This window comes from Trichosurus vulpecula, chromosome 3 (genome assembly GCF_011100635.1).
Source record: "Trichosurus vulpecula isolate mTriVul1 chromosome 3, mTriVul1.pri, whole genome shotgun sequence".
Taxonomy (NCBI): domain Eukaryota; kingdom Metazoa; phylum Chordata; class Mammalia; order Diprotodontia; family Phalangeridae; genus Trichosurus; species Trichosurus vulpecula.
The window spans coordinates 175,463,689-175,484,622 of NC_050575.1; the positions used below are offsets into that span (position 1 = coordinate 175,463,689).

At 39.4% G+C, this 20,934-nt stretch overlaps 1 protein-coding gene across 1 annotated transcript in view; it reads left to right on the forward strand.

Annotated features, from left to right (window-relative positions):
- MAN1B1 (mannosidase alpha class 1B member 1) overlaps positions 1-20,263 on the forward strand; it is a 33,984-nt gene extending 13,721 nt beyond the window's left edge. Inside the window, exons 6-13 of the mRNA XM_036751910.1 lie at positions 285-470; positions 3,394-3,542; positions 4,095-4,283; positions 5,533-5,723; positions 9,353-9,473; positions 14,948-15,145; positions 15,252-15,383; positions 17,277-20,263. Of these exons, the coding sequence (XP_036607805.1) occupies positions 285-470; positions 3,394-3,542; positions 4,095-4,283; positions 5,533-5,723; positions 9,353-9,473; positions 14,948-15,145; positions 15,252-15,383; positions 17,277-17,477 (1,367 nt within the window). The 3' untranslated portion in view covers positions 17,478-20,263. The remainder of the gene's footprint in view (positions 1-284; positions 471-3,393; positions 3,543-4,094; positions 4,284-5,532; positions 5,724-9,352; positions 9,474-14,947; positions 15,146-15,251; positions 15,384-17,276) is intronic.
- Positions 20,264-20,934: the final 671 nt, after the last annotated feature.

The following is a 20,934-nucleotide window of genomic DNA, read 5'->3' on the forward strand; positions in this document are numbered from 1 at the left end:
TTCATGTTAACCCTTACTTCATCTCAATTTAGCTCTTCTTCTCCTTTTTTCCCCTCCGAGCTCTGAGGTAGAAGTGCAGTTCTTTATTTTTATCTTGATTATGACAAGCAATGTCTCCCACTGTTGACTCTGAATAGTAGAGGTTTAGGGAGCAGTGTCCATAGCAACCATAACTCCATAGTAACAGATGGTCCTCCTGAGGATCTTCAGACTTGTTTATTATGTTCAGTCAGATTTTCCATGTTTTTACTGTATTGAAAGACAATGTTCTCTTTAACTTATAGTTCTCATCAATGAAAGGCAAAAGGCTGTGATAGAAGCATTCCGCCATGCATGGAAAGGATACAAAAAGTTTGCTTGGGGACATGATGAGCTAAAGCCATTGACACATTCATTCAATGAGTGGTTTGGACTTGGTCTGACAATAATTGATGCCCTGGACACTATGTGGATTTTGGGTTTAAAAGAAGGTATTATTTATTGTTCATATCTCCTGGTTGAGCCTTGTTTGAAAGTATACTTTGTCAGACATATCCCAAAGTAGTATACCAAACACTTGATGCCTTTTGTTTTGTTTAGTCAGCAAACATTTATGTACCATATTGGAGTTGGAAGACATTGAAAGGTAAGTATAGTTCATCCCACCACTCAGCTTATATAGTAGAATGGGAAAAGACTTTGTAAACAGAAATACTATAAGTTAGAATATATTAAGCACATAAAAGAAGTAATAAAATGCTGTGTGATCAAGTGAGAAGAAAAGTGTACTTTTATAAGAGGTAGCGTTTTAGCTGACCATGGTAGTGTGGGTGGGATGCCAGCAAGTGGAGATAAGGCATTCCAGGTGTTGGAAAGAGTAAAAGGGGCAGAGGTGAAAAAGTGTGTATGGGGGATAATGCACAATCCATTTTAGCTAGATTATGGAGTACTTAAAGGAGGAAGAGGAGGAGATAAGGAGGGATAGATTGGAACCAATTTGTGGAGAGCCTTAAATGTCAGGCTAAGGAATATAGGCTTCATATCGTAAGGAGAGAGGAACTATTCAGAGTTTTTGAGCAGACAAAGAACGTGAAGACCAATATGGGAATGATTTATGGAATGATTTGGGAAAGATGTGTTGCTGTCTGATGGGAGGGGTTGGACTAGATGACCTCTTAAAAGTCTCTTAGTTATATGATGTCATGCTGTTCTCACAGGTCATTTCTGTAACTTTAAAAATCTGGGTGGTGTTCAGTATCCCTTACTGCATATTGGCTGTCAAAATTGTGAGTCCTGTGTGCTGCTCCGTACGTTTTTTAGGGAGACCTCATTGCCATAGCCCAAGTGAAACATAATGAAAACTTGAATAAGCATTTGTGGCAGAGGCACAGATACGGAGGTGTTTTCTTAACCTATTGACAGTCGTAGTTAAATATCAGTTAACCATTAAATAAATGCCTATGTTTTATTAATGTCTCCATTAAAATAGACTTGGGACTATAGGGTTTTCTTTTTGGAAACTTTTTTGAAGAGAGATAGTGTAGAGTAATGTAAAGAGTGCTAGATTTAAAGTCAGTAGAGACCTGTTTGATGTTCCACCTTCAGCACTTAATAGCTGTGACTCTGGGCAAGTCTACCTCCTGGATCTCAGTTTCTTCATCTGTAAATGGGGATGATAGTTGCACTCTTTACCTCATGGGAATTTTGTGAGGAAAGTGCTTTGTAATCTTTTAAGAAAATGTGTTATTTTTATTAGCAAATTAATAAGACAATAAATAAGTTAACATAAATTAATAATATAAACTATTTTCTCTTGGAGAAAATGTTTCTTGATGGTAGGACATTTTAAGGTTTTGGCTAACTGTAAAACTGCCATCATATCAGTTTGCACAGTAAAACACAGGGCTCATTGCTATAGTTTATTCACATTGCTGTAATCTCTACATATAAAAAAGAAAAAAAATCACAGTGATTTATAGTACTCCTAATTATTTATTCTTGTATGACTATCAGAATTGTTGATTTCCACTTGTATTCTTTCAAAACACATTCATGAAATAATGCTCCTCTCTTTAGATACATAAGGAGGTATCTGGTTGAGAGGTGCCCCTAAATGTGAGCCTGTTGTTTTCCATTACCTACATATGTATTTAAGTAGACTGAGATTTCCATAGGTATTTTAAAATTTATACACAGGCATAAAGGTGCTTTTTGTTCTAATAGTTTATGACAGTCACACTTGACTTGTCTTTTTTTGGGGGGGGGTGGCGCTTATCTCTCCTCTTATTAGCCTCTATCACTTTTTACTTGTGTGATCCTTGCCTTCAGTCTCCTCTGTAAAATGGGAAGATGGACTTGCCTTCTGAGGTCTCTGCTGCTCTAGGCTGTAAAAGAAGTCTGGGCAGCTGGAGTAGAGCTCCCTCTACTGGACAGCTTGATTTGACTGTATTTTTTAAGTCTTATTTGGTGCCTTTTGTTTACACATTTCAATTAAAACCATTTAACTGTATACCTCTTACCCCTCCATGAATCCTCCCACTGACAAAGAAAAGTAACTGAACAAACTGACCAATGTTGTAGGTGCTCATGTCTGACAACCTTTTACATTCATAGTTCCTGCTCCCTACTGAGTTAAGGCAGTTGTATTTCATCAGTTACATCTGGGACCAAGATTGAGTATTAAATTTAAAACTGCCTTTAAATCTGGACAGCTTTAAAATAAGTTCTTGGTAGTACCATCTGCTTGTCAAATCTAAAATCTGTGTCTTCTTTAGTCATAAGGAAAGCTGTCAGTTTGTGAAAGATTATTATATTTAACCTTAGTACAGATCTGGTCTACTGTACACATACCCTGGTTCCAGTGTATTTCTTCTCTATCTAAATTTTAAGCTTTATGGTCCTACTCAGGTTATGGGTAATATAGCTCTAAGGTTCCTCACCTCTCCAACTTGCCCAGAGGATGCACTCTAAATATTTTAAACTGGTGGGTTTTTTTGTTCTTTGTTTGATGGGTTTTTTTAATTTGGAAGATTTTGAATGGTTTGGCTATATCTTGACCCTTACTATCTCAAATGATAAATATTTGTAAAGTGCTTAGCACAGTGCCCAGAAAATAGTAAGAGCTATATAAATGCTTATTCCCTTGCCCCTTGCCATCAACAAACTAGTGTCTGTAACTTTTCTTATTTGGAGTCCTGCTTAGATATCCTCTTTAACCTTGGAGATTAAAAACAGGTTTAGTCTTGACATGGAAAATTTATTTGCTACATAGAAATAAATACTCTTTAGTCATATAATTAGATTTTCAAACCTGACTATAGAATCATAGATTTAGAGCTAGAGGGGATCTAGAATATATGCAAGTAATGTCCTTATCAATTCAGTCCCTTTGGCCTTTTTTGTTTTACAACATAGAATTTGAAGAAGCCAAGGCATGGGTGAAGACGGAATTGAATTTTGGAAAAAATGTGGATGTAAATCTGTTTGAGAGTACTATCCGAATATTGGGTGGACTTCTGAGTACCTACCATTTATCTGGAGATAGTCTTTTTCTGGAAAAGGCAGTAAGTGATCTGAGTTTCCCAATTCAAGGTGCTTTTCTCTCTCTTTAAAGTCACTGAATTGATACTCTTTTTCTTGATTTTTGTTACTGCCATATTTAGGCTAAAGGTGGGGCTAATTTTATTATAATTTACTCCTTTAGAGTCATATTTAGCAATTTAATCACATCTTTGTGCTTCTTTCACTTAAATTTTTTTAAGAAATGTGATTCAGTGATGATTAGAAATTGTAGTTGAGCTTGTATTGGGTTGGTTGGGTACAGGCAGGTAACATTCATTTACATAAGAGAAAATTGAGAGGTTAGGTGACTTGCCCAGCCAAGGTCACAGCATGCTAGTGACAGGACAAAGACAGAACCTTGGTCTTTTGAGCCCTCTTTTAGTGTTCCTCCCACTGTAGCTGTTTCCTCAGACTCTTTGTGATTGCAGCTTGATATATCATCAAGCAGCCCTCCTTATATGAAAAAGGGGAATAATACATAGGCAGAGCAGCATATAAAAAAGGTAGGTTCTTTTTGTATGTTTTGTTGAACGTTTTCTTTTCTTTTTTATTAGAAAGATATTGGAAATCGGCTAATGCCAGCATTCAACACCCCTTCCAGGATCCCATACTCTGATGTAAACATTGGCAGTGGTGTTGCCCACCCTCCTCGGTGGACCTCTGACAGCACTGTGGCGGAGGTGACAAGTATCCAGCTGGAGTTTAGAGAGCTCTCTCGGCTCACTGGAGATATGAAATTTCAGGTATAGACCAACTAGTTATTTAGATATTTCCCTCTCAGGAAAAGGAGTACTTTTACCATGAGGCAGGACTTGAACCACTTATGGTCCCCTCTTTTTAACTTTATCCTTTGGTAATTACTGCAGGAGCTTTGATTTTATAGTGTGCTACAATAGTTGTACAAAAAAATGTTAAGAGCCTAGAAGTCTGTTTGTAGTCCCAAATAAGGAGTATAAAAGCAACTTAGCAGACACCATCATAAATTAGTCATCTGGCTAAGTTTGTTGGTATTGACTTGGTTCTAACAGATCTTCATGGAGGAAAATGGTGGTTAGGGGGTGCGTTTCTCCCTTAGGTGGGAAAGATAGAAGTCATTTCTCTTTAATATTCTTTAAATCCCATAGATTTATTAAAAGAGGCAAATAATTGCCTTTATTCCTTTGTATCTATTCCTTATTGTGGTTCGCAGTTGAATTCTCTGCTAATTTAAAAACAAAATAGTCTTTCAGTTTCAAAATCTGAACTTGTGGAACTGTTTGACTTTAATGACTCCAATCTGACTTGACAGTTCATGTATTTATTCTGGGTGAGCTACTACTTCTTTCAATATGTAATTTAGAAACTACTTTATAGGTGCATGGATTCAAGGAAGCTTAGAGCTGGACTGACCTTTAGAGATAATCTAGTTCATCTCCCATAATTGATGCTTTTAAAGGTCATAATGAGGTTTGAAAACAGATTTGTTTTTCCTTTGCCTTCCAGGAAGCTATATGAGTCAATAAAATTCGATGAGAATTCAACAAAGATTTATTAATCATTTTGTATCAGCCATTGGTCAGTGGAAGGCAAATTATAAAGTAAAAGGCTACATAGTCATTAGGTGGAATAAAAATTGACCTAGGGACTTGAGAATTGTTAGGAAGGTAAATTGAGCTCTTCTGTACCCTATCAGAGAAAACCTGCCAGCACTTTAATGTTATGTACCAGTGTCTGAATTGCCTTTATAAATCTCATTTAGAGTAATCTAAGTTAAGCCTTTGTTAAATTCCAGCCAGGTGCTGTTTGGTTATGGGAAATGAAGGCTGCCAGGCAACATTTGGCTTTTTTTCATGATGACCTATTCTTCCAACCTTAATTACAAAATAAAGCCGAGTGAGACAGACTAGATGTTCAGAGATTCATCCAGCTAGTTCCCCTTTGACCTCTTGCTTTAGCTCTAGAACCATGACATTGACATATTCGTTCTTCTGTTTCCTCTGTTGAATGCTACAGACAGCTGTGGAAAACGTGATGAAACATGTTCATTCTCTATCAGGGAAGAATGATGGCTTGGTTCCCATGTTTATTAATACCAACAGTGGTCTCTTTACTCACCTGGGAGTCTATACCCTAGGTGCCCGAGCTGACAGCTACTATGAATATTTGCTGAAGCAATGGATCCAGGGAGGAAAGAAAGAAAATGAGTGAGTTCTGTTTTCTCTACTCTTGAAATAAGGTCCTTGTGAAGTCAATTTCTACCTTAGCCCTCTGCTGGCATTCCCAAGTTGAATTCGCCAAACAGTTTGTAAGTGCCTACTGTATGCAAAGCAGTGGATAGACACTGGAAAAGATACAAATTCTGGATAAGACATGGTTTTCATTGTGGTTCTATGTTATGCAAGTATAATACAAAGTAATAACATAATTGCCATTATGAATGTGCAAGAGAAGTGAGTTCTGAATGGGAAAGTTAATTGCTGAATAGGAGAACCATCCAAGGCTTTTGGAGAAGATTAACATTTGAGTTGGGCTTTACAGGATAGATAAAAAGCCTACAGGTGGAGATGTGTTGTGAGCAAAGGCAACAATGGGGAAACACAGTGTCTGTTCAGGGGAGGTTGAATAGTACGGCTTCTCTGGAGTGTCGTAGTACATAGAGAGGAGTTATAAAGCAGGGGAGACATGGTGCTGGTGTGTGGAGGGCCACAGGAATTCTAAACTAAAGAATTATAATTTTACTCAGATAGTAGTATGCCACTGAAGAGTTTGAACGGAAGAATCATATGACTGCATATCCTGGGTAAGGATTACTCTGGTAGCAGTGCAAAAGAATCAGTGGGCAGAGACAGAGTTGAGGTGGGAAGACCTAGGAGGAGGCTGTGATCCAGGTAAGTGGAAAAAGGGCCTTAGGAAGGTAGTGATAATAAGATAAGAACAGATGGGAATGGATCAAAGAGGTGTTGTGTAAGTAGTAACTGATTAATTCTTTCCCCTTCCATATCCGGTCATTTACCAAGTTCTGTCAGTTCTACTTTTGCAATAACACAGATAACACAAAGTTTTTAAACATGTGATACTGACAGGAATAATGATACTAGAATAGAACCCAGGGATTTTTGTTCTGTTTTACAGGTTTTGGAAAGTTGAATTTGAAATGATAGGATATCCAGGTAGAGATGTATGTCCTGTAGGCAGTTGTAGACAGGTCTAGATTTGTTGTGTCATCAGTTTAGGGGAGATAATAACCCATGTAGAAAACTCCTTCCACTAATTCGTATTAACAACTCCATTGTAACTTAGTCTTAGAGAGTTGTCTGAGGCACTAAGAACTTAAGTGACTTACCCATGGTCATATAGCTAGAAGGTAGTATTTGAACTGACGGCTTGCTTACTTCAAAAGTCAAGCATCTGTTCTGCTGGGCTGTCTCATTTGGAAATGCAGGTCTTGAAAATTCCAAAAAAAATTTGGTTAAGTTCTTTATTTCCCCACCCATCATTATTTAAAATTAAGTTTTATTTTTAAATCTTCATTCTCTCCCTTTCACCTCCCCTTTACCCCACATTGAGAAAGGAAATAACCAACAATCTCGCACGCCACCCCTGTTGTAAATATGTGTAGTCAAACGAAACAGTTTCCTACATTGGCTGCATCCAAAAATTTTTATCTCACTATGGACTCTTGAGTATCATGCTTCTGTGAGGAGGTGGATAGCATTTTTTGCCTTGAGTCCTCTGGGATTATGGTTGGTCATTGAAATACCAATAGTCTTAACATTGGGACACTTCACACTCTTAAGAAGAAAAGTTTATGGTATGATAGGAAAGAAAGACAACAACTGTTGGAGGAGACATGGGAAAATTGGGACACTAATGCATTGTTGGTAAGGAGTTGTGAACTGAACCCACCATTCTGGGCAGCAATTTGAAAATATCCCAAAAGACTATAAAATTTGTGCATATCCTCTGATCCAGCAAAACCACTACTAGGCCCATATCCCAAAGAGATTAAGGGAAAAAAAAATGAAAAGAACCCTTATGTACAAGAATATTTATAGCAGCTCTTTTAGTGATAGCAAAGAATTGGAAATTGAGAGGAATTGGGGAATAGCTGAACAAGTTGTGGTATATGATTGTGATGGAAAACTGTTGTACTGTAAGAAATGATGAGCAGGATGCTCTCAGAAAAACCTTCGGAGACTTACATGAACTGATGCAGAGTGAAGTCAGCAAAACCAGGAGAACATTGTACACAGTAATAGCAGTATTGTACAATGATCAACTGTGAATGACTTAGTTATTCTGAGCGATACAAAGATCTAAGACAACTGAACTTATGAGGAAAAATGTAATCCACCTTCAGAGAAAAAACTGATGAAATATAAATGCAGATTGAAATATACAGTTTTGTTTTTTACTTTGTTTTTCTCATTTTTTGGTTTTTTTAATCTGTTTTCTTTCACAACATAACTAATATGGAAATATGTTTTGCATGACTGCACATGAATAACCTTTATCTTAACGAGGGGAGATGGGATTGAGGGTGGGAGAGAATTTGGAACTTAAGGTAGTTTAAAACAATTGTTAAAAATTGTTTTTACATGTAATTCAAAATATTCTTAAAAAAAGAAAGACAAGCTTATACTGAACAGTTTAAATGTTGATTTAAAAAAAAAAAGTAAACATTAGCTCTTGGGGGAAAAGTGAGATCTAGATCACCTTTGCTATAAAAGCTTGGTTGATCCTTCTTACTGTTTTCTCTTTGAAGTCGAAATCAAACTTTACGTTGCTATCTCTGTTCCACTTGGGGTTTCTAGAATATCTTTACCTTTGTAGTATAAAGAAATATTTAAGATATTGTGGGAAAGATTTTGTCATAAGGTTTGTAATCTAAAGCCTCAAGTCAGTTTGACTTTACTGAGAGAACTATAGGATTTTAAGGTAAGAAAGAAGATAAAACATGTATCTTTTCTGGACAAAAGAAAAAGTCACACTGGGGTTCTTCAGAGGCTAATTTGAAATCTTATTGTTACAAATAACACTGGACTTGGTAGGTATTAGAATAATTGGAAGTCCCTAGCACTTAACTTACTGGTCATATAACCTTGGGCAAATAACTTCCTCCCTGGGCCTCAGCTTCCTCATCCATAAAATGGGAGTGATATATATATATAGGACTCTGGTGGAAAATGCACTTGGTAAAGCACTATAGAAATCTGTTTATTAGTACTTGTGATTTCTTGGTTTGGAAACTTGGTTTCCAATGTGGATCACAGCTTACAATGTTGAGAGCATTGCTTCAGGTTCAGAGTAGTGAAATAATATATCCTTGGTTATACAGTAGCTAGCATGAGATGGAATTGGATCTCAGGTTTCTGAAGACTTTTTAATTTAGACACTCAGCTGCATTTGTATATAAGTGCAGGCAAATCATCCACCAGTCCTTCTGAATCAGTCTTCACCTTCAAAAGCTCTGCATTCCTACATGCTAGAAAAACATTTATAGGGACACCAGATACTCTTGTGTCCTTGAAAAGGCAGTGCGGCATTGTGAATAGAAGACTGGCCTCTGGTACATACTGGCTTCATGACTGTGGGCGACTTGCTTAACTTTTTTTTTTCTTCTTAATGTCCAAGGCAGTTTTATGATAACACTAGAGATTGCAGAGCAGACAGTGTGGGACATTCCTTGGGAGCAAGTGCCCTGTACAAGTATGATTACAGGTCTTGTTTTCTCTACCCCCCCCCATCCTTGTCCTCAGTTGAAGCTCAAATGTGGATCATAGGGATGTAGATGTCTGTGTGTATAAAATTGGGAAATTGTTTTAATTAACAGATTGCTGGAAGAGTATATTAATGCCATAGAAGGGGTCAAAAGACACCTACTTCGGAAATCTGAGCCCAGCAAGCTGACTTTTGTGGGTGAACTTGCTCATGGCCGCTTCAGGGCCAAGATGGTGAGTCTCTGTACCCTTTGTTGCTTTATGGATGTGGTGACATTTTCCAAAAGTAGGGAACTTCATTGGAGCCAGTTAAGTAAAATTATATATAAGATAAAATGCTCAAGTTGAGTTCTTAACTATCATTGAAAAGAAAGTGAAAATGCCTGACTCTAACCCACCAAAATCAGGGAGAGAAGATCCTGATTCAGACACACCTTTAGGTAGATGTTGCATACAATTTCACAAGGTTCTAGTGCTGTAGTGTTAGTCATTTGGACAGGATTTGTTCTTATTGAAAGAAATAGATCATCCAAGTCATCATCTTCTATACCAAACAGCTTGGCTGTAGGTAGATCACAAGACATTTCTCTCCTTTTAGAAAGGTTTTTCCACCTCTCCCACATAAAGATCCATAGACTCCCACTGACCTGTTGCCAGCAGAACAACTTTAGAGTTAGTTGATCCTCTGTCTTTGAGGAAAGAGCGACTGGCATTTATCCAGTGTCATGATACATCAAATTAGGCTTGTTAGCAAGGAGTTAATGGGGAGTCTGGGGCTCTTTGTATTGTTGCTTTAAGGTTTTCCTGTTAAAGTTATTTACAATTTTTTTTCTTAAGTTATTGTGTTCCATTATGAAGGGATAGAGGCTTTGGTAGAATTTAAGTTGTTTATATTAGAAAGTAATTCTAATTTAGTATCCTAATATTGTGGCTCTTACAGCTAATTCTCTTCCTTTTGCTCTAGTGTTCCCCTCATGGCCAGGTTTGCATATGCTCTTCAACCTTGATTTGGAGCTGTGGTTTAAATTAGCCAGAGTTGTCAATGGGGAAATAGGGTTTTATCTTTCTGTTGTATCCCAAAGGGTAGTGTGAAGTAAGGCTGACAGGAAATTTGTGATTTTTGAGATTCCACTATTTGCCATTCATCTCCAAAAATAGAGCAATGGCTGACAACAAAAAAGCTATTGTTTAAAACTTGTAAATGTAGCTGAGTTACATTGATAGAAGCGTAACATCCGGAATGAGAGCTGTTAGTTTTTCCCTAGTCATTTGGAGTATTGTGTTTGATTCGTACTGTTAATGTTTTAAAATGAACATTGACAAACTGGAGCATGCCCAAAAAAAGAGCTACGAGGTTGGTAGGCAGCCTGGAGGCCATGCAGTAGTACAAGACATGGGTTGAAGGAGTTGGGGATGTTTGCCCTGAATAAGAGGTATGGGGGAAGGGGTTATAGTGTGAGTATCTCAAGCACCATCACATAGAAGCGGGCAGACTTACCCTGCTTAGTTTAAAACAGTGGTGGAAGTTGCAAAGAAACAGATTTCTTACTTGATTTTGGAATTATAGGATCGTAGATTTAGATCTGGATTGGACCTTGGTGGTTATCTAGACCAAGCTCCTCATTTTATAGATGAGGGAACTGAGTCGCAAAGAAAAAGTTAGTGCTGATCAAAAGTGGAATTGGCTGCCTCAGCAAGTGGTGCATTCCCCATCCCTGAATAAATAACGTAGCTTGGTTATCTTAAAAAAAAAAAAACCTCTTATTTTTGTTTCTCATGGATACCTAAGGTTGAAAAAAAGTCATGCAATCGCCTCAGCAATTCAACTATTAAGTGCCTGCTATGTGCAACATGTGTTCAGGGACTTAACTAGGAATTGTTGCACCTGGGGCCAGGACCTAGAACTGTGCCAAGGATGAATAGCACTCCTGGTGATAGATTCCTGGACACTGTGAGGCCAAGGTAGAAGAGCGTGGTGGCCTCACCATTCCCACTATCGAGAGGAAACAGCCATTGGGTAGCTTTCTATTTTACTAATTGTCCTTGATAATCAGATGCTGAGATCAGTTATTTTCACATGTATTGTCCAAGAAGGCCTGTTCTCTTCTCCTTCCTCCCCCACCCCATTGCTAGCAGGTGGGGCCAGTAAAGTGGTTTGGGGCAGGAGGCTGAAGGAAGGCTTGAAAACCCCCTCAAGGTATCAGTTTAGAGCTAGAAAAGGGACCTTGGAAATCATCAGTCCAGTTTCTTCATTTTTACAGAGGAAGAAGCTGAAGCTTCAGAAAGAGGAAGTAACTTGTTAAAGGAGGCTTATTCATTTCTTATTGAAATTGAGGCTGAGCTGAGGTGGAGACAGCCCAGATCTCCTAGGCTCCTAAGACTAGGAGGAAACAGACCCAGAGTTAGTTCTAGAACTCAGTCAGGTTGGCTAGACCCCTGACTCTTACAGGCTTGCTGAACCAGAGTCAGGCCTCCTTTCCCAACCCCCTAGGCCACTCAGAGGCCTTTGACCTCTCCCTGCTCAGAGGAGGAATGATTAATCCATTCAGCTTTGGTAAGCCCATCCTAGGGCTGAGTAACCTTTTTTTTTGTTAGTGCACATTCACCTAGCTTTATATCTAGCTGCTTTGTGCTGTCCACCTCAGCCATCTGTGTTCTCTCTTCCCCATTCTTCCCTTTTCAACCCATCTCCCCCTACCCCTTAACTTGTATGGCTTCATGAAACTTTGTGTGTTGTCTTCCTCTAGTGGAACTGCAAGTTCTTTGAGGGTAGAGTTGTCTCACCTTTTGTATTTGTAGCCCTAGCACTTAGTACAGTACTTGGTATATAGTAAGCATTTGATGCTTTTTATTTTTTACAAAGTTTATTTTCTGAATTTGACATCCACCATGTAAAATGAACATTCCATATACGTTGCATAAGAATGAAGGTTAATTGTACATGAAATTGCAAATCTGTTTTGTATAGCTTGCTTTTCTTTTTAAATATATAATAAATTCAACCTGTAGCTTTCTGCTTGTCTGATTCTTTCTGCCTCTTCTCTACATTAAAAAAAAAAGATCACCAAAAAAAGTCTCCATGGCCTTCTGTCTCTCTTTTTTTTTTCTGCTCTATATACTCAACTCCTCCTCCACCCCACCTATTAGAGGGGGAAAAAAAGGAAATAAAACAAAGCCCTTATAACAGATATGCTTAGTTAAGCAAAACAAGTTCTCACATTGTCTATCTGAAAATATTATCTTATTCTGCATCTTGAAGCCATCACTTCTCTGTTAAGAGATTGGCAACATGTTTCATCATCAGTCCCCTGGAATTGTGGTTGGTCATTACATAAAAGGAGAGTTCTCAAGTCTTTCAAAGTCGTTTTTCCTTTATAGTCTTGTTGTACAACTTGTTCTTCTGGCTCTGCTCAATTCACTTATAAGTCTTCCTTGGTTTCTGTGCTTTTTCATTCATTTACATCTGGTGCTACTCTTACTGACTTGTCTGTCCACCTCACTTGTTCCTGAAACAGCCTCCTCTGTCTTTTCTCTTTCCTTAGGGGAGTACAAGATCTGTCAGGGTTTTTTAAATCATTAAATTTCTGAGCCTGGGGCACATTTCCAATTTCTTCACCTTTGGGGTAATCCTGTAGGCTAAGGAAGATACAAAGGTGAACAGGACATAGTTCCTACTCTAGAAGATCTAGAATATGTGCTCCAAATGATAATTACAAAATGGTATATGATAGATGTACAAAAGGGATATAAAGTAGTGTGGGAGCTTTGAGGAGATTAGCATCATGGTCAGTGTGGGAGAAGGGGAATCATGGAGGACATAGTGTTTGAGCTGGGGCTTGAAGGATGAATATTTTACCAGCAGACAGAAGGGACAAACTCAAGGTACAGAATGAGATATTTTCATATACAGCCAGTGTAGGGATTTATTTTGCTTGACTTTGCATAGCTGGCACAATGATTTTATTTTTCTTTTGATTTGAGGAGAGGTAAGAATGGGGGAAAGGGAGAGAGAACCAACAGCAATGTTGGAATTATTAAAATGGGGGGAAAAAGAAGAATTGTGGGTCATCAAGGCATTTTAAAAATGTAGAAGAGAAGAGAATGAAGGCAAGTAGGAAGAACAGGTAGCTTTGGAACTAATGTGTTGAATTTATTTTATGCTTAAAGAGAAAAGCAAACTATATGGCTTCTGTCCTATATAGGGAAATGTTCACATTTGATGTGGGTTAAGTTTGAATTTTGAAAAATAGGCAGAAATTGGTGGGGGGATGAACTGGGGATGATATTCTCTGTATGGAGAAGGGAAATGGCAAATCACTCCAGTACCCTTGCCAAGAAAAACCCAAATGGGTCACAAAGAGACATGACTGAAACTACTGAACAACAATAAATGTGGGGAACAGCCTGAATAGCCATAGAGATGATGGGCAAATGTGGGAAGTATGTGAACAGTGAGTAGTCTGTTCTGACTAGAGTGTAGAGTACATGATGGGAAATAGTGAGAAATAAGTCTGCAAAGGCAGGCTCATAATATCATGGTTTTAGGGTTGGAATGAACCTTAGAAGTCATCTAGTCCATCCCCTTCATTTTACAGATGAGGAAACTGAGGCCCGAAGAGGTTTAAATGACTTGTCCGATATTATACAGGTAGTAAGTGCTAGAGGTGATATTTGACCCCAGGCTCTCTGGTTCTAAATCCAGCACTCTGTCCACTGTACCATACAATGCCAGGTTGTGGAAGGCCTCAAAAGCAGGTTAACAAGTTTGAACTTTATTTGATGGGCAGTAGGGAGTTACTAAGGCCTTTTTTCCTTTTTCAGAGCAGTGGAATGAAATAATTAAGTCTGTACAAGAGAAATATTAGCCTGGAAGATACACATAGGATCATTTAGAGGGGGGAAAGACCTGAAAGACCTGATTGTAATTTTGTAGGTATGGGAACTCTGTCCATTAAAGCCAGGAGTAATGATGGTATGGATTTGAATAGTGGCAGCAAGAGTGGAAAAGAAAGGCATGAATGTAGAACATATGGTAGAAGCGGAGATGGAACTTGGCAATTAAATTTGGTAAATGAGTGTTAAGGAGGACTCTGAGATGAAGCTGAGGTTTCAGTGTAGGTTCCTGGGAGGATGAGGAAGCTGCTGGCAAGTGTAACTCTACCATTAACATTAGTAGATGGACTTTGACAATTCAAGTTTTGTTTCTGTTGGCTTTGGAAAGTGTTTTGTTACTCCAATTTGAATGTGGCTGTAACCCATCAGGAAATCCGCATGATAATGAAGTTGCTGTGTAAAGAAAGATGTGACTTGGGAGAATGTAATTCTCCAGCTTTCTCCATCCTCCTTATTTCTCATTTCAGAGGTAAGACCTTTCCTCAGACTTATGTCAAGATGCTGGCCCAAGTAGAGGTACCCTCTGTATCCTCTTTTAAGTATTTTTCTTTGAAAAGGTGGTCTTTTTTAGGTCCTGTTAGATTGTGCGGGCAGAATGAGAGCAAGTGATAATGTTAACCAAGAAGATGAAAACAAGATTTGCCAGAGATAGACCGTATATATTTATATGTGGGTTTGGAAACGGATCCTAATTTTCAGTATCTAAGCCAGTGCTTGGGCCTGGGAGTGTCTAATGAACTAGTAGACTATCCTCAAAATGGCCACTTGAACATTGTTGAAGGTTTCAGTGGTTTTAAAAAACTTCTAACTTTCAGGATCACCTGGTATGCTTCTTGCCTGGTACCCTGGCTCTTGGAGCTCATAGTGGATTAACAGCTGATCATATGGAACTGGCCAAAGCTCTCATAGAAACTTGTTACCAGATGTATCATCAGATAGAGACTGGCCTGAGCCCAGAGATTGTGTACTTCAACATTCATCCCCAGAAGGGCCATAAAGATGTGGAGGTCAAGGTAAGATGATGGTTTGATCTGGAAGCCTCTGGCAGAGGAAAGAATAGCCCCCTTTTCCTCTTCTTCCAACTGTCTCTGAATTAATAATCTTTGTTTTCCTCGCTAGTCTTCAGATAGGCATAATCTGCTGCGACCTGAGACAATAGAGAGCCTCTTTTATCTATATCGGTTTACTGGTGACAAGAAATACCAGGATTGGGGCTGGGAGATCTTGCAGAACTTCAACAAGTACACAAGGGTGAGGCCACATTTACAAACTGTTCTAAATTCTTTAATTTAAAAAAAAAAATTGGGGGGGAGGGGAAGGCAGGGCAATTGGGGTTACTTGCCCAAGGTCACACAGCTTGAACTCAGGTCTTCCTGACTCCAGGGCCACTGCTCTACTCACTGTGCTACCTAGCTGCCCCTGCTCTGAATTCCTTCCTTGGCATGTTCATCCCCTTATTAAGTTTGGGGAGGGAATAATTTATAAAATGTTAAGTGAATTTTAAAGCATCATAGAAGTGTAAGTAATTATTTTTGTTATTTATACCTGCAGTGAACTTGGTTAGTTACTTTCTGGCAATCTCCATAGGTGGGAAGAGTGGTAGAAAGTTGACGCCAGGTACATTTCCAGAATGGTTGCAGGAGTGTGTGTGTGTATGAGGGATGCCTGAGAGATTATCAGGTTCATTCTGGTTCTTTATATGCTTTTTTCCTCCAGTAAATAGTTGGTCTCTCACTTCTGCACCTGTAATATACTCTGGAGTGCTTATTTCTAACTTCTTGTTTCTAAACTTTCACTCCATGAAAATCTGTTTTGTTTTCTTTAATGTGCAGGGATGCATTTTGTTCAATTACACCTTTTTGCTTCTGAGTGAATTTCCAAGTGTCAAGGAAAAAAGGCTCCCTTTAGACTTTGACCTTTATTTTTGTTTTGTGGGTTTTTTTCTTAATTAAAAAAAATTTTAACAAGCATTTTTTTTCCTGCCTCTCTCCCCACCCCCCTTAAAAAAATCCTTGTAACAAATATGCATAGCCAAACAAAACAAATTCCCCCATCAGCTATGCCCAGAAATGTATGTCTCATTCTGCATCTTGAGGTCTCTCGCTTCTCTTTCAGGAGTTGGGTAGCAGGTAGAACTTGTCTTTTATGTGATATATGACTAAGGTAACATTGTGATCTATTGTGTGTGTTCTTTGGGGTTCAAAATAGAGTGCTAGACCCTGAATCAGGAAGACTCAAAAATGGCCTCACAACTGTGGGCCTCTGGGCAAGTTACTTAACCTCTGTCTGCCCCAGTTTTCTCCACTTTAATGGGGAATGGTATGCCTCTTGCTTAGTTAGCACTGCTTCATAGGGTCCTGGGTTTCTGTGAGGATAAAATCAGTCACATTTGTAAAGTGCTTAAGCACAGTGCCTGGCACATAGTATGGTGCTTGATAAATGCTTGTTCCCCTCCTCTTCTCCCCTCAGTGGTGGTGGGGTTTTTCTGCTGCAGCCCAGCTGGGTACTGGGACATCCTGGGGCCAAGAGAGGTTTTATTATTGCCCATACTTTGGAGTAAAGGGAATACCCCTTGAAGGCTCTTTGGGGAGGGATTACCTGATTGGGTGGCCCTTTTTTAAAAAGGAAACTTTACATAAATTCGCAGAAGAATTGCATTGCTGAGTAAAAGGAAAGCAACTAGTTCTTCCAAATAGCTTTGTTGGGTGAATTGGCATTTTAAAGGTCTACAGTTGAATAAATGTTGACCTTTTGGGCTCATCTCCAAGGCACTGTTTTCTTCGCTACTAAGCTTGCTAAAATACTGCAAAATGTTTTCTGTAAAGTGTGTTATGGTATGAAATGAGTACTTTTTAGCTGTGCTTTAGAAAGGGAGTGTGGATTGTGTTGATTGCAAGTTCACACTCTGAAGGGTTGAGTTTTTTCCTTCCAAAGCTATTTCTGATCCCCTATTTCCCATTCATTGAATAGGCAGAAGGTTAATTTGCATATATTTGAGATAACTCCTACATAGGTTTCCATAGTTTAAACATGAACTTGTTAACTTGGCAGTAGCTTCCAGGTGTTTGTGCCCGCTTCTGTTTTACTATGGCACTGGCCTGGATTTCGTGGTGAAAGTGACAACACTGTGACTCTTATTTGCAGGTCCCTGCAGGTTATTCTTCTATCGATAATGTCCAGAATCCCAGCAACCCACAGCCAAGAGATAAGATGGAAAGCTTCTTCCTGGGAGAAACTCTGAAGTATTTTTTTCTGCTCTTTTCTGATGATATGGACCTCATCAACCTTGACCAATATGTATTTAATACAGAGGCTCATCCTCTTCCCATCTGGGCCCCAGCTTAACAAAAAGCCTGGAGAAACAGACCCCGGTGGAGGGGGGACAGCTTCTCCTGGTCATGGGGCCTTTTCCAGGTGAACAGGGGTTGTACACAGCACAATTTGCAGGCCTTCCTGGAAGACCCAATGTGGGAAAGCCTTTCTCCACTTTGGAGAAATCAGCCATTCTTAGAAATCCAGCCATGAAGTGTGTGCTGCACCCAGCTGCTGGGAGCCAGATGAAATCCAACTCAGGGCTGAAGAGGTGGGAGGTGGGAGGCCTGGTCCGAAGGGACCACCAGGTCCTGAACCACCTTGTGCCATTTTCCTTAGGAGTCCCTGATTCAGGAGGTTGTGCACACTGGTGTTAGGGGCTTCTTTCCCCTCAGGTTTTCAGATCATAGATTCAGCTAGAATGAGAAAGACTTAAGTCAGCAACTTGTAGTTCTAGGAAAAGGCTGTAGTCCTGACTTAGAGATGGAATAAGCAAGAAGTCATTCCACCTTCATCAGATGATTGCAGTGCCCTCAGCAGTGGTTCCAGGCACTCTGATCTCACTCTACCAATACAAAACCATGTGGTCATTTGAAAGGGGAAATGGCTTAAGAAGCATTCCTAGTGTCATTGTTCAGAAAGCACTGTGAATGTATCCGTGAAGGGGTTCCTTGTAGAAAGTTAATTTGGGGTATTGCTGCTGGTTTGGCTCCGTGGTATATAATTTTATAGCTGTGTTTCCTTTTTTTTTTAAACATGTAAGACTCAATGTGAAACAAAATCAAAAATTGCTCATACATTTGTATTTGCATCAGTTAGACTCAGGTATTCTGACTGGAAGGCTGCTTTGTGGTGCTGAGCTAGGAGGGCGTAGTTAGTCTAACTCAGCCTTGTCTTACTTTCCTCTCTCCCTTTGCCATATTCCCCCATTGGGGTGCACCAGGCTTAATCCAGGCCAGTGTAAATTTGTATGACCTGTAATGTCTTACTCATTTGTACTGAGAGGGTTTTCTGTTTGCTTAGTTTGTTTCCTTTAATAAGTCTGCCTGTATAGATGGGATAAAGGACATTTCCTTTAAAGGATGATTTATTTTGGGGGTTGACTTGTTGAAATTACACGATTTAACCCTGGAATCCTCAGATGAGTTTGTTGAAACATTCTTTCCCCCAAATGTGCATAGATTTAGTAGGACTTGTAGCTGACATAAAAATGAGAAAAGAGCACAGTCAGTGCTCTAGAATGTAGTCTCGTGGTAGCCAGTGTCATGTGAACCAAGAGGCTTCTAATTTCCTGCCAGTCAGTAAGAGCCCTACCAGGTCTTCCTTTTGGAAAGAGTGGCCCCTCAATCTGCCCAAATAAGTAAGTGCAAATAGCAGCTTTCTACAGATTGAGAAACAGCTTGGAGCATCAGGTATTTAATTGTTGCTAAGTGGACATGACCTTTCTTCCGTAGTTGGATGAAACTGCTCAACTGTGTGGGACCATATGTAATTTTTGACAACACTGTTTAACATTCCTTGTAGTGATAGCTCATGTGTAAAGTAATTTCTGCAGTAAACAGGATTTACCTGAACATGTGGTAAAGCCCTTGATGCTAGTAATTGGGGACATCTTGCCATGACTAGATAACATGGGGTCTCCTGTTTTTAAAAACTTAGGAAGAAGCATGTGTATTCATGGATGGGGGTTCACAAATAGGGAGACCCATGGAGTGATATGAATTTTCCCGTGAGGTATGGAGGCTGGACCACGGAAGTCATTTTCAGTCAAGCTGCATTGTCTGGTTTATGTCTACATAGGGGGATTTTGTACACTGTGAAAAAAAGATGCCAAGTGCTATTAGAATGTGGGAGGGTAGATGAGTGGTGTCTTTTCCTTTTCTTTACATATATACATGAATTTTCCCTAACTCTGTCCTATCACTACCACGGTTTCCTGGAACAAATGCTTACTTGAGTTGGTTTTTCTTTTTTTGTTTTGTGTTAGTGGGTGGGGGGAGAATGTAGAGGAGAGCAAATACTCAGTTCTGGCAGAATTGATGATATTTCTTGGTTCATTTGAAGGCACCCTTTTCCTGGATGACTTCCTCAAAAATGAGCCCAAATCGAACCAGATTAGCGTGCCTCTGTACTCCTTCACTTCAGTGTTTCACTTTGGGGAGGAAATTAGTGAGGAAGATGTTATTTTTATGGAAATTTTAAGAAAGTTCATGGTATCTGAGTTCCACAGATAAGCTCCTAATTCTTATTCCAGTCAAAAAAGCCCATCCTAATTTCTCCTGCCAGAATTGTTCCCTAAGGACCATTGTTCAAGTGGGAGGCAGCTTGGTGAAGAAAGAACACTGAAAATCTGGTTGAGTCTGGAGAGATGGGTTCTAGCCTCAGATCTGCCAGTATCTGTTTGACCTTGAGCAAGGCACATTGTCTCTGGCTCTCAGTGGAGGGAATTGAGCTAGGTGATCTCTATGATCCCTTCTGGCTATAAAACTAAACGACCGGTTGGTATCCTGATCTCTAGTACCCTCATCTTCAACCAAAGGGAGAGAACATGCCCTGGTGTCCTCAAAGTGTGAGGGCACTAAAAGTAAATTTGTAGCCACAGAATGTAAAAAGCATTGAACTTCTTAGAATCAAAAGACCTGGACTAGGACCCAGGGCACCTTACTCACAGGCCAATGTCAAATACTACACCTTGTCGTACAGAAATTAATGTGCAAAAGAAACCCTAGGAAGGGTGAAGGGGAGAATTTTATTCCATATTCTGAATCACCAAATAATGGAGTTCTATATTATACATTTTATTAAACTTATAACTTATTTTAAAAGATTGTGTAGTGTGTTCATTGAAAGCCTTATTAACTGTTTTCTGGTGATTTCTAGTTCCCTGACTCAAGTATCCTTTGTTATGTTTCTTAGTATTTGATAGTGACTGGGTATATGGTATATGCTTGAGGTTGTGTTTACTTATGTGTACTTAGGTATATTGGAAAGCAGGTATCCCTATGACCATGCCTTGTGACTCCCAAACATTTAGATCCAGTCCTAGTCACAGGCACATGTTAGCCACATCCTATCAGCTCATCCTAAATCTTGCATATAGGCTTGATTTATCAAACCCCACAGATCCTAAACCAGCCCCTTCTCCAAACCTCCTTTCCTTTCTGTTGAGGTCACCTTCCAGGTATGTGACCTCACAGTCTTCCTTAACTTTTCCCTTTCCCCCCCTTCCCTATCCAGTTACCTAGTCTTGTTGATTCTTATCTATCGCTACATCTTTTGCATCTGGCCCCCCCTCTCCCATCACAGTCGATACCCTCCTTCAGGCCTCTGTGTTATTCTTTAACACCTCATTGGTCTCTCCATTCTCAGATCCATCCTCCACACAGCTGCTAGAATGATCTACCCCGAGCTCTCATTTGACTGTATATGCTGCTAGTTAGGTTCAGCATATCAAAGAAAGAAAAAGCTCGCTGTACCCATCTGCGGGGCT